This window comes from Sciurus carolinensis, chromosome 1 (assembly GCF_902686445.1).
Source record: "Sciurus carolinensis chromosome 1, mSciCar1.2, whole genome shotgun sequence".
Taxonomy (NCBI): Eukaryota; Metazoa; Chordata; class Mammalia; order Rodentia; family Sciuridae; genus Sciurus; species Sciurus carolinensis.
In genome coordinates this window covers 206,966,631-206,978,905 of record NC_062213.1, presented here as the reverse complement: position 1 = coordinate 206,978,905, position 12,275 = coordinate 206,966,631, and the positions used below count along the sequence as shown (strand labels likewise).

Here is a 12,275-nt window from a genome sequence, read left to right as displayed (position 1 = left end):
AATGACTAAGCTGCAGGCCACTCCTGGGACCTGCCCCTCCACCTTCTGCTTCGGGGACTCTGCTGCAGGCCGTGCCTGGGATCTGTCCCTCCACCTTCTGCTGTGGGGACTCTGCTGCAGGCCACTCCTGGGACCTGTCCCTCCACCTTCTGCTGTGGGGACTCTGCTGCAGGCCGTGCCTGGGATCTGTCCCTCCACCTTCTGCCGCGGGGACTCTGCTGCAGGCCACTCCTGGGACCTGTCCCTGTTCTTGACCACCCAGCACAGCCCCCTCCGTGCTGAGAGGCCCCCTGCACTTCCGGCTGGCCTCCGACAGTGGGTGGGTCAATGCGGCTAAGCCTGACTTGGGCTGGGGTGGGAGGGGAGCTGAGCTTGGAGGGGAAGGGCTCCCGGGGCTCCCTCCTGCGCACTCCCCACAGTCACCAACTGAGACCCCACCTCCCTCCCCCACTCTTCGGTCCACATGAAAGCATTTGGGGGAACCAGAAAAATACGGCTTTTATTTTCAAAACTGGAGCCAATCATAATTGCGGGGTTGGTTAAATACTCCCAACTGTGTCTGGGCCCAGGTCTGCGGTGCCCAAACCCAGCTGAGGCGCGTGGCTGGAACAGTGGGAGTTTTGGGTGGGAGAAGAGGCAGAGGCTGCCCCTGTGGGCACGGGGCCCTGCACCCCTGGATCAGCCCTACAAACCCAGCCCTGCATACCCTCCCTTCCCAGGAGAGAGAGCAGCCACTGCCACTTCTCCACCCCCTCTAAAGGTTACTTTTGCCCCGACTGGCCACTCTCTAGGAAGCCCACCCCAGAGAGCCACAAGCTGGTCACAGGTCCTTCTAGAGCAGATGTCCTGCCCCTCTCACCTCCAGTGCAGATCTCCAGGGGCCCACCCCCACCAAAGTTCAGTCCCGCACTGGAAGGTTCCAAGTGCCCACTGGGACAGACCTCTCTTCAGCCCCAGTTCTCCACTCATGAAGAGTGGTCAGCACCTGCTGGGCCTCTCTGACCTCAGTTTCCTCTTCCGTGAAATGGACACAGCAAGGTCACAGCCAGAGCTCGGAGAGAGCCAGAAAGGTGTCAGACCTGCAGGGCCTCCCTCCCCCATGGCCTTGGTGACCACAGTGGGGACTGCTCTTCTGGGAGCCAAGCCCAGAGTTCAGAGACCTGTGAGTCTGTGACACCAAAGTCGGGGCCTGAGCGACTGGTGGGCACCCACAGTGACTGCCCAGCAGCTGCAGCCCTGCTTGTGGACCACTAAGCACACTCGGCAGGTGCTGCCTGAGCCTCCTGCTGGACTCTGAGCCCTCGGTAGGTGCCAAGTCCCCAGCTAGGTGCCTAGTCCCTGACAAAGAGCCCCCTGCAAGCCCCGGTACCCTCTGGTACCCAGGAGGCCACTCCACTGGCTTACCTCAAGCCCCCAAGGAGGGGGAGGCTGCTCAGGGCAAAGGAAGCCCTGGCCAGCAAGGCTCGGAGCTGGGCAGCCATGAGAGGCCAAGAGGAAGCAGAGAAGCGGAGGGGGACGGGGCGTGGTGGAAGGTAGCCCTCACCCCCTCCCAGAGGACATTACCAGGGCAGGTCAGACCCAAAGGTCCTTGCCCCCACCCCAACCCTGCCAGACCCAAGGCAGCTGCCAGGAGTACCCCCACCACTCCCCACCACTCCCCCCCAGCCCAACAGCCATGGTGCACCCCAAAGCTCAAGTCAAGAGCATGCATTTCAAAAAGATGACTGGACAAAGGAGTCAGAAAGGCCCTGGAGTGGGGCCCTGTGTCACCTGGGCCACAAATTTCCTGGAGGAGGCGAGGTGGACTCCAGAGTCCCTGGTCCTGCTAGACCCAGTCTGCCACTGGGCAGGGGTGGGCACCTCTGGCCAGCCCACAGAGGGTTACAAGGCTACAAGGCTGAGGCCTCAGGCAGCGAGAAGGCAGGGGACCTGCCCTCCCCAGCACTTAGAGACAACCTTGCAACTGCAGTGAAGGCCCTCCTGCTGCCCAGAGCCCAGGAGCAGCAGCACCTGAGGACGGCTGGGCAGGGGCCCTCAGCCCCGAGTGTGGTCAGCAAAGCCCAGGCTCCCCGGACCAGAGGGTAGCCAGCACAGAGCCCCAGACCAGGCTTCCCAACAGTGCTGAGCGCCCCAGGACCTCACCAGAACCCTGTCCTCGGGCAGACACTCAGGGGAGGACATCGGGAGTGTCCCACACAGGGAGTGGGTGGGTCACCTTCACTAACATAGGGACCCTGATTTCCTTCCAACTTCCTGGGCTTGCCCCCGAGGGAAGCCCTGGGGCAGCGGCCGGGCCCTCCCAGGCAGCAGCTCCACACACGGGCGCCGCAGGCCCAGGCCCCAGACCCGGGCAGCAGAGAGCAGGAAGCTGAGGAAGAGCAAAGCCACGCTTCTCGTGGCTCAAGGAAACGACGGCCGCTTGCGGAGGCTCGGCAGGCACTTCTCTTCCGCGGTGCCCTGTGGCCCTGCAGCTGCTGGCAGCCCTGCCTGCTTCAGCCACCAGCACGCCCTGACCGGCACTGGGGCTGAGGCCCAGTGTCCACGTCTGTGGGCTGCGGGCAGGCAAGAGCCGGGGGTCATTCACCCATCACCTCGCCTCACCCGGGTGACGGGCACCCCCATCTTTCCATGGTGACGGCAAAGAGGGCTCTGGTCAGGCGGCGTGACCCCGGGCCCCCCACTGGCCGCCCTTCTCTGGGCCCTGCACTCCTGTCCTGTGGCTGCACAGGGCAGGCTGAGACCAGGTGGGGCAGAGCCATCTGCTGGGGCCTCTCCTCCTCCCACCAGCCCCGGACAGGCTGCAGGGAGAGGGACTGGCAAAGGTCCCCACGAGAAGGCCACTGCCCAGGAGCTTGTCCCGCATGGTCGTGCCGGGACAGTCAGCCCCCAGCTTCCCCTCCCTCCACCCGCCGGCTGGCCACACGCAGGGCCTGGTGCCTCCAGGGGACTCCACTCACCATACTGGCAGCGGGGACCCTGGAAGCCTCGGGGACAGTGGCAGAGTTGAGCTGAGCCTGGCACACAGCGGCCGCCATTAAAACAGAGCCCTGCGGTGCATTCAGCTGTGGAGAGGACAAAGACCGTGAGGGGTGGGGCGGCCCGAGACCCAGTGGACCCCCCCAGGAAGTCCCCCATCCAGCTCCAGTCCTGTTCTCTGCTTCCGAGAGCCGGGGGCTCCAGCCCCTCCCTGCCCTGCAGGGAGCGGGAGGGCAGGGACCGGAGCCTGGACAGAGGGGAAGCCTCCCACATGGCCATCTGAGCCCGAGACGGCTCACAGGTCACAGCCCTGGCCCAGCCTAGGGTCACTAGCCTCAGCCCACCCTGTCTTGGGTGGCACACAGCTGCTCCCCCAGAGCTGGCCCCATCCCCAGGGAGGGACACTTTCTGGATATTCCCACACTCAAGAGTGCAGGGTGGGGTGGGCGGGCTGTGCCCCACTCTCGTGGGGTGTCACTGGGTGAGCAGACACTCCAAGCCCTGGATGAACCACCATCACCCCAGGGCCTCCCGGGCCCAGCGAATGTGGATGTCAACGACGACATTCCTGCCAGGAGCAAGGAGGGACCCTCTTACAGAGAAGAGCCCTCCAGCAGCCAAGTGAGCAGCCCTGGGGTCCCTGGAGCACAGCAGAGCCCCCCCGGGGAATGACCAGCTGTCCACACATCTTCCCTGCCCCATCCTAGTGGGCCAGAAACAAGGTCCAAACAGCCCCCGGGACCATGCACTCTGCCTGATGAGGAGACAGAGGCTCAGAGACATTCCATGTTGGTCCCGGGACACACAGCAAGGTGTGATCGGGGCCCAGGCCAGTCCCCAAACCCCAACCTCTTCAGTTTAAGAGCTGTGTCAGCACTGGGTGGAGACACAGGTGTCTCCTGCCATCAAATACGGCCCCCCACAGAACAGTCCCTACAGGACTCTCCCCGGTGGCCCCCCAGGCCCAGTCCACACTCCCACTCAGCTGGCCACACTCGGCTCCTCCCTCCAGCCCAAGGCCTACAGCCTGAGGCTGTGTCCCAAGTGGGGGAGCACGGGGTGGGAGCCACGGGGGTGCTGGGGGAGTGGGACACAGGGACCGGGTGCTGGGGCACCGGGGTCCGTGCAGCAGGAGAGCATCAGTGTCCGAGGCTCTGCGACCTTCTGGAGAGAGGCCACTGTGCCTGCTCTTCACCAGGAAGGGCTCCACTGCCCAGAGGCCACCAGAGCCCAGCAGCCAAGACGGCCACCCTCAGTGGGAAGTTGGCTTAGCTGTGAAGCCCAACCCTGGGGCTTTGCCCTGCCCATGCTGTCCCCGGGCCCCTCTCCCTCCCAGGCTGGGCACGCACCTCCGAGGTGGGCAGAGACCCGTGCCCTGCAGGTGGGTCCCACCTCCCTCTTCTCAGGCCCCACCTCGGTGGGGGTTTATGTCCCCTTGGGGGACCTGTGCCCACCCTGTGTCCTCCAAGATGCCACCACACTGGACAGCATGTGGGCCGTCCATCATGAGGAATGTGACACACTGCGGGATGGCTCGAGCCTCAGGCCTCGCTGCAGCAGGATGCTCAAGAGAGGAGTCCATGTGTGTGGACAGCAGGCAACACGGCACTAAGCCCAAGCCCTGGGCCCGGGTGCCAGGCGAAGCAAGCGAGGGTGCCCCATGCCCTCCAGAGGCTGCCGAGGGACAGCTTGGCTTCACACTTGGATCCTGCGAACGCCAGGTGGTGGCTGGGGACCTGCCCGGGGACCCCCAGGGACCTTCCCTCACGGCTGTCAGCCTGGCCAGGCTGCACCCACAGCACCTGAGAGGCCCTGGGAGAAGCTGTCAGAAATGCAAGGCCAGGTGGAAGTGACCGGGGCCCACAGCCCAGCAGGGCCTGCAGCGAACGCCAGGTGGGTGGAGGGAAGGCTATGGTTGGGGGAGGAGGACCCATGCAGCAGGGGACTCCCTGATGACCAGCGTCCACACCTCCCCCAGCGCCTCCCTCAGTTCCCCTGTCCCCGAGCCCAGGCCAAGGCCTATTGGGGTTCCAGCCCTGACGTTCAGCCAGTGAGCCCACCTGCTTGCACCTTCGGGAGCCTCAGTTTCCCCCTCTGAAGCTCCCCACAGGCGACGTCCACGTATCTAGCATGACACGCTCGAGGGCCTGGGGCTGCAGGGCTGAGCCCCCGGAGCTGAAGACACATCCCCCCACAGCACTCCACTTCCGGGGCCATCTGAGGACCGTGCCTCCCCCTAGTTTACAGGTGTGGGACCGTGACCGCTTGCCAGCTGTCCCAGCTTCCCTGGGCTAGGTACTTGCTCTGGGGTGCAGCTGGCCAGGGCTGCCCCACATTCCTACAGCCGAAGCTGGGAGGGGTCAGGGACCTCCAGTCCCGAGGGTGCTGGCAGATTTGGAGGCCGGATTGTGGTCACTGTGTGAAGGCAGAGTATGACATTTCAACATCTTCCGCACAGCCGGGTGCTGAGGGCCAGGTCAAGAGGTCTCAGGGGGCCCGGGGCTCTTCCTACCCACCTTGAATTCTCAGAATGTTCCAGATGTGGAAGCAGCCCCTCCCTCGGCTGGGCCTGGGCCCCTCACTGAGACGTGGTGGACGGGAGGGTGAAGGAGATGGCCCACGGGTGCTCCCAGCCAGGCCCAGCCCACACGTCTGGTGAGCCCGCAGTTTGGCTAGGATGACCCAGGAACCCCACAGGTGGCCCTGATGAAGGCCCAGTCACCCATGGGTGGACAGAGGTGGGGGTCCTGGATGAGGACAGGTGGCACGGATGCAGGGTGACTTGCAGACCTGGAGAACGAGGAGGGCCCATCTCCACGGCACGGCCTATGTCTGCCATGGACTGATGCCACGTGCTGACAGCCAGCTCTCCAAGGTGCCCTTGGTGGAACGGGAAGGTCCACTTCACAAGGGGTGGAGGAGGGGCCAGAGCAAGGCAGGACCAGGGACACAGACACCAAGCCCACAGGGCCTTGCATGTGGCAGGCAAAGTTGATCCACTGCAGCAGACGTGCCCTGCTGGGCTCTTGCCCTGCCCAGGATGCCCCGGGTGGTACATTGAGACCCCCCACCAGCTCCTCCCGGGCTGGCGCGGGCAGAGTCCCTGGCAGCAGGTGGGAGCTGGGCCAGCAGTGGTCACCATCTGCTGCCACCCACATGGGCTGGGGAGCAGGGCACCTGAGACCAAGGCCCTCGCTTTGAGGAGTCAGTGCGGCTGCTCCGTGCTTGGGAGGATTCTTGGGGTGCCCAGCCCTGCCACACCACAAACGCCTCAGGAGGAGGGACCAACGCCCCCTCCCAGCTCAGAGCTCCCAGCACCCCACATAGCTGCCGGGCTGAGTTGAGCTGGCTGCGCCATGTTTGGGGGACTGAGTCCTATTGTCAGGAAGGAGAGGTGGAGGCCCAGAGGCCTGAGGACACAAGAGGGCCATGCCCCCAGGCCCTCAGGTCCTTCCTGGGCTGCTGGACTCCTGCAGGGTAGGCCCGAGCAGGCCTTTCCTTCCTCCATCTTCACCCTACCACGCTGGCTCCCCAAAGCCAGTTGATAAAGCAGAGACTATGCACCCAGAACCTTCCAGAAAGAAGGGCTCCCTGTGGCACTCAGGATCACCCTGGACCCAGGGCCATTGCTACCTCCTGCTCTCCTAGCCTGTGCTCCCCACCACACTACAGCACCAGGGCAGCTGTCCCCAGAGTCCACAGGGGACCAAAACCAAACATGATTAACGCCTGGCCAGGGCTGGCAGTGAGCTCAGTGCAGAGCACCAGCCTATGAGCGCAAGGCCCTGGCTTGCGAAGACAAGTCCCCTGGATAGATGGACATGTGACGGCCCCCCAAGCCCACTGAGGTCACCAAGCAAGTCCCCTGGACTGTGCCTGAGATGGCAACAGCACAGAATTCTGGGTAGATCCCAAGCACAGGGAAGTGCAAGGGAGGTGATAAGGCCATTGCCCCTGAGCCCCTGAGCATGCCCTGGACAGATGGCCTTGGACAGGTCCCAGCTGCAGAGCTGGGAAGGGAAAGGAGAAGCTCTGGGGGGTGTGGGCACAGGACTGCATGTGGGTGTGGTCAGGCGTGGGCTGAGTGTGACGGAGAGTGCACTAGCATCTGTGCGCACGAGGGGATCCAGGAGCATGAGCCTGTGACTGAGATGTCTGTGCCTGTGCCTGTGAGCTGGGCACTAGTGTGAGCACAGGTGTGCAAGGGCAGGAGTGTCCCAGTGCAGGTGTGTTGCTAGTGTGAGCACAGGTGTGCAGGGGCAGGAGCGTCCCAGTGCAGGTGCGTGTGCTGGTGTGAGCACAGGTGTGCAGGGGCAGGACCATCCCTGTGCAGGTGTGAGCGCTGGTGTGAGCGCAGGTGTGTGGGGCACAAGCGTCCCAGTGAAGGTGTGTGCGCTGGTGTGAGCACAGGTGTGCAGGGGCAGGAGCGTCCCAGTGTAGGTGCGTGCGCTGGTGTGAGCACAGGTGTGCAGGGGCAGGAGCGTCCCAGTGAAAGTGTGTGTGCTGGTGTGAGCACAGGTGTGCAGGGGCAGGAGCGTCCCAGTGTAGGTGTGTGCGCTGGTGTGAGCACAGGTGTGCAGGGGCAGGAGCGTCCCTGTGCAGGTGTGTGTGCTGGTGTGAGCACAGGTGTGCAGGGGCAGGAGCATCCCAGTGTAGGTGTGTGTGCTGGTGTGAGCACAGGTGTGCAGGGGCAGGAGCGTCCCAGTGAAGGTGTGTACGCATGGTGTGAGCACAGGTGTGCAGGGGCAGGAGCATGCCTGTGCAGGTGTGTACGCATGGTGTGAGCACAGGTGTGCAGGGGCAGGAGCGTCCCTGTGCAGGTGTGTGTGCTGATGTGAGCACAGGTGCAAGGCAGTGTGTGGCATGAGCGAGCACAAGCTGCCCGGGCTCAGGCCCTGTGAGCCAGGCTGCCCACAGCTGGGAGAGACCAGGGCTGCTGGGGGACAGTGATGAGAAAGCATCACCCGTGGTGGGACAGCAGGATCCTGCGGACTTGTGGACCTTGCACTGTGTCCCCTGGAGCAAGCGAAGCCCAGGGCCTGGGACACAGGCTTGGCCGATTCCCACGCTGGGGCGCAGGGCTGACGGACCTGTGGCCAGAACGGAAAAGGAAAAGCGGACGGCAGAGGCAGGAAAGCAGAGGGCGGCCCGGCTTTCCTCGGCCTTCCTGCAGCCCCTCTGGCATGCCGACCAACAGGCCCAATGGGACAGTGGAGGGGCAGCCTGGCCCCGAGCGTCCCAGGAAAGGAGGAAGGAGGAAGCCTGCAGGGCCCGCCTGCCACACTGACAGCTGGATAGGGCTCCAGGTCCAGGCCTTGCTCCTGGGCACCCCACATAGACGCCCAGGCCACTGAGGTGCTGGGCCCCGTCCAGGGCAGTGTCCAGTAGCATGGTTCTCATGCCTCCAGCCAATACCACCTGCGGGCAAGGTCCCAGGCACAGCCCATTCTGGTTCCCTCGAGGACAGCCTTCCGATTCCGCTCTGTGGATGAGGAGGCCTTGCAGGCCGCGGATGTTTCTAAGAAGGTGTGGCCTCTTCCTGACCGTCCAGCATCCCTCAGGCACCAAGAAGCCAGGACAGGCCATGAGGAATTCTGGACAGTGACGCTGCAGTGTCCTCCCCAGGCTATGGTCTCCTGACCACAGAGCTGAAGGCCAGGCTGGCCCAACTCACCCATGCTGAGCACATGCGGGGGACCCGGGCACCAAGGTCCTGGGATCCCGGCCTCCTCCGAGACATTCCTGGACTCCGCTCCCCCCCCATCTGCAGATCCAGACACAGAGCGCCCCCAACCAACCCAGACCAAGCCCACCCCTCTCAGCACCTCCCTCCACCCAAACTCAGGACTGGCCCCCAGTGCTCATGAGGACCCAGGGACCTGCGCCCCTGGGGTGGGTCGTGTCCTACTGAGACCCGTGCCTGCCTGGACGCTAGACTAGGACTTTGCTTGAAAAGGGTTTCGTAGGTGAGATTTAGATCAAGATGGAAAAGAGGACGTGCTAGGTTAGGGTGGACCCTAAATCCCATAAGAGTGTCCTTACATGAGACAAAAGAAGGACACAGAGTAGAAGGCCACCGAAGGCAGAGGCAGAGACCCCCCAGGGTGGCCAGGGAGCCAGGAGCTGCAGGACACAGGACGAACCCTCCCTAGAGCCTCTGGAGGGAGCGGGGCCCTGCAGACCTTGATTTCAGACGTCCAGCTGCCAGCACTGCGAGGGCCCAGCTTGCAGGCCTTTGTCGCGGTGGCCCTGGGGACACGGTGGCCCTGGGGAACTGCCCTCCCTCTGGCCTCACCTCCAGCTCCGCCTCAGTCTGCACCTGCTGCTCCCCGCCAGGGCCTCCTCCCCAGCTCCTGCGCCCGCGGGCGTGAGCCAGCCCCCTGCCCCGCTGCCTCAGGGCTCTCCGCAGCACTTACCAGCAGCAGGGAACTACCACTTCCCAGACCTGGTGCCACCTAACCCTGGTGACCTCCGCCCCGCAGATGGCCGACTCCGTGTTTCTCAGCACATGCATGAGGGTCGTGCTTTGACTTGGTTGCCTCCGTGTCTTTTTGAAAGAGCCCCAGGGTTTCTAGTTTGGAATGCACTAGATAGTCTGTCTCAGGACTCCACAGTGATATCGGCATACTAAAGGCTCTGAGAAGTCCTGAAAAACGAGTCCACTTAACTCTGCTCTGTGAAGAGCGCAGTGGGCTCTCCTCACGCCCACGAAACTCTCCGGCTCTGACGCCCTCCGCAGGCTCCGCCCCGTGGCCTGCTCAGCGGACCTGGCTCCCCAGGGCTGAGTCCAGCCCAGGAGGGGAGGTAGAGGAGCCACAAGTAGGGTCTTCCTGGTTCCTCATCCCTGTGCATCCAGTTCAGGGTCTGCGTGCGGAGGGACTGGGGAGTCCGCTGTTCCCCACCAGGCACCTGGCCCGCCAGACATGAGGGGCCCAAGGTGGTTCTGCCAGGACCCAGGGTGACCCTGAAACATCGGGGGTGGGCGATACACAAACCATGTCACCCGACTGGGAAAGGGTGGGGCCAGGGGACCCCCAGCCGAAAGGACCCGCCCCTGAGGTGGCAATGCCCTCAGCTGCTCCACGGGGCCACACAGCTCTCGGGAAGCCCCGACCTGGGCCCACACCCGGTACCCGCCCACGCTGTCTTTCTGGTCACCCCCTTAACCCAGTGCTGCAGTGATCGGGGAGAAAGCGCCACACGATTAGCAGCTTCCTGCCATTCTCTCAAGCGTTAGGGTCCTGCTATCGCCTCCTCGCCCGCCTGCACAAACACATGGGGTCCACGCCCACCCGCCGGGCCCTGACACCGTCCCCCGCCAGCTTCCAGGTCACACGAGCAAGGAAATTTCACAATGGCCGTGGGGGTGGATGTCAGCAGCTCGGGGGACCCTGCCCTTCCCCTGCTGGCAGGGGCTGCAGGGGTGACGGAGAACTGAGGAGAGGCTTGCAGCCAGAGTTGGGGAGTTCTGGGGACCCCATCCTGGCTCCAGCCCCGATGCCCATGGCATGCCACTGGGAGGGGACCAGGGGCAATTGTTTATACTGTCACCTGACCCCAGGGAAGCAGAGCCCCCACGGGACAAGGGCTCTAGGCACTGCTGGACCCAAGACTTCCACCAAGACAGGAGTCCCTTGGTCTGAGCCTGCACCTGCCCCCCCTCCTTACATGAGCCAAGTGATGCTGCAGCCTGGGGTCCCCAACCCCTAATCGGAGTCCCCCACAGCCCAGCTGGCTGGGTCAGACCTCCCCCGACAGACCTGCTTCCATGGTACCAAACGCCAGCACCACACAACCAGGTGGTTGATCATTCAATCTGTGCCTATGAGTTGGGGATTGTCACACCCATGTCACGAGCCCAAGTTGAGTGCTGAGCCCGAGACTGGGCTGTGATTTTCTCTCTGCACTGCTGGCCTCGCACAGCGTGAGTGCCCAGCTCAGCAGTGGGTGCTTGCTCACACTCTTGCCGAGGCCAGGACAGGGTCATAGCCCTGCCAGGGCCCTCCTGTGGGACCCAGAGAAGCCCCTAGCCCTGCCTGGCCCGGAGACCTCACAAGCAGGACCCAGAGAGAAGGGAGAGCAGGGACCCAGACTTGCAGTTCACGGCAGGAACCCCACTCCCCAGAGAGGGGCAGTTTGAGAGGCTTCCTGCAGGCTTCCGGACAGCCTGGCCTGGAGGACCCACAGCTCACAGAGCTCCGAACTCTCAGCCATGCCAACCAGCCTCCATAGGTCCCCCTGCTGACCCAACCAGCACTCACCTCCCTGACTGGCTGGGGCCCCAGCGGGCACCCTGGACATTCCCGCCATCCCCAGAAGCTCCCCTGACCCAGCTGGCCCTTATCTGCCTGTCTTCAGCTCTGCACTGGGTCACACCCTGGCCACAGGATAGGCGCCTGCTTAGGTCTGCTACCCACCAACTGTAAATTCCCCAGGGGCAGGGGCTGCCCCACCAGGTCCCCATGAATCCACAACACATGGTAGCAGAAGGGCAAGGCCAAGGAAAACAGAGGGTGAGTAAGAAGGTGAGTGAGCGAGTGGGTGAGTCAATGAGTAAGTCGAGTGAGCAGGTGAATGGGTGAATGAGCGGGTGAATGAGTGGGTGAATGGGTGAGTGAATGAGTGAGTGAATGAGTGAGTGAGTGAGTGAATGAGTGAGTGAGTGAACGAGTGAGTAGGTGAATGAGTGAGTGAGTGAGTGAGTGAATGAGTGAGTGAGTGAATGAGTGAGTGAGTGATTGAGTGAGTGAGTGATTAAGTGAGTGAATGAGTGAATGAGTGAGTAGGTGAGTGAGTGAGTGAATGAGTGAGTGAGTGAATGAGTGAGTAGGTGAGTGAGTGAGTGAATGAGTGAGTAGGTGAGTGAGTGATTGAGTGAGTGATTGAGTGAGTGAGTGAATGAGTAGGTGAATGAGTGAGTGAGTAGGTGAGTGAGTGAGTGAATGAGTGAGTGAACGGGCGAGTGAACATTTGGGAATGAATACAGGTCACCACAGGACGCGCTGGAGCCCTCCAGTCCTGGGGAGGGACGGGGCGCATGTGACCCTCCGCTGCCCTTCTCCAGCCTCACACACTGGGGCTGCACCTCTGGGTAAACTGGGAGCAGCCAGAGAAGCCAGATCACAGGGCCGGACTGGGATTATTCAAACAAACAAAGTAAAACACATAAATAAGTAAATCCTGCGCTAAAAATGGACTTTCAAAGACAAACAGCCAGAAGGCCGGAGCCCCAGGTGGGCACCCTGCTGCGCTCACATCCCACACAGCAGCCTGGAAGCCAGGGCGGCCCAGCGGCCGAC

General features: G+C 63.1%; 1 protein-coding gene across 6 annotated transcripts in view; it reads right to left on the bottom strand.

The window, feature by feature from the left end:
• The window catches only part of Megf6 (multiple EGF like domains 6), a 96,089-nt gene that overhangs the window by 70,954 nt on the left and 12,860 nt on the right, over positions 1–12,275 (bottom strand). For 5 of the 6 annotated variants that reach the window (XM_047565615.1, XM_047565616.1, XM_047565617.1 and 2 more), the window contains exon 4: positions 2,958–3,062. The exons of the other annotated variant lie outside the window; for it this stretch is intronic. In XM_047565615.1, coding sequence (XP_047421571.1) covers positions 2,958–3,062 — 105 coding nt within the window. The remainder of the gene's footprint in view (positions 1–2,957; positions 3,063–12,275) is intronic. 6 annotated transcript variants of the gene reach the window in all.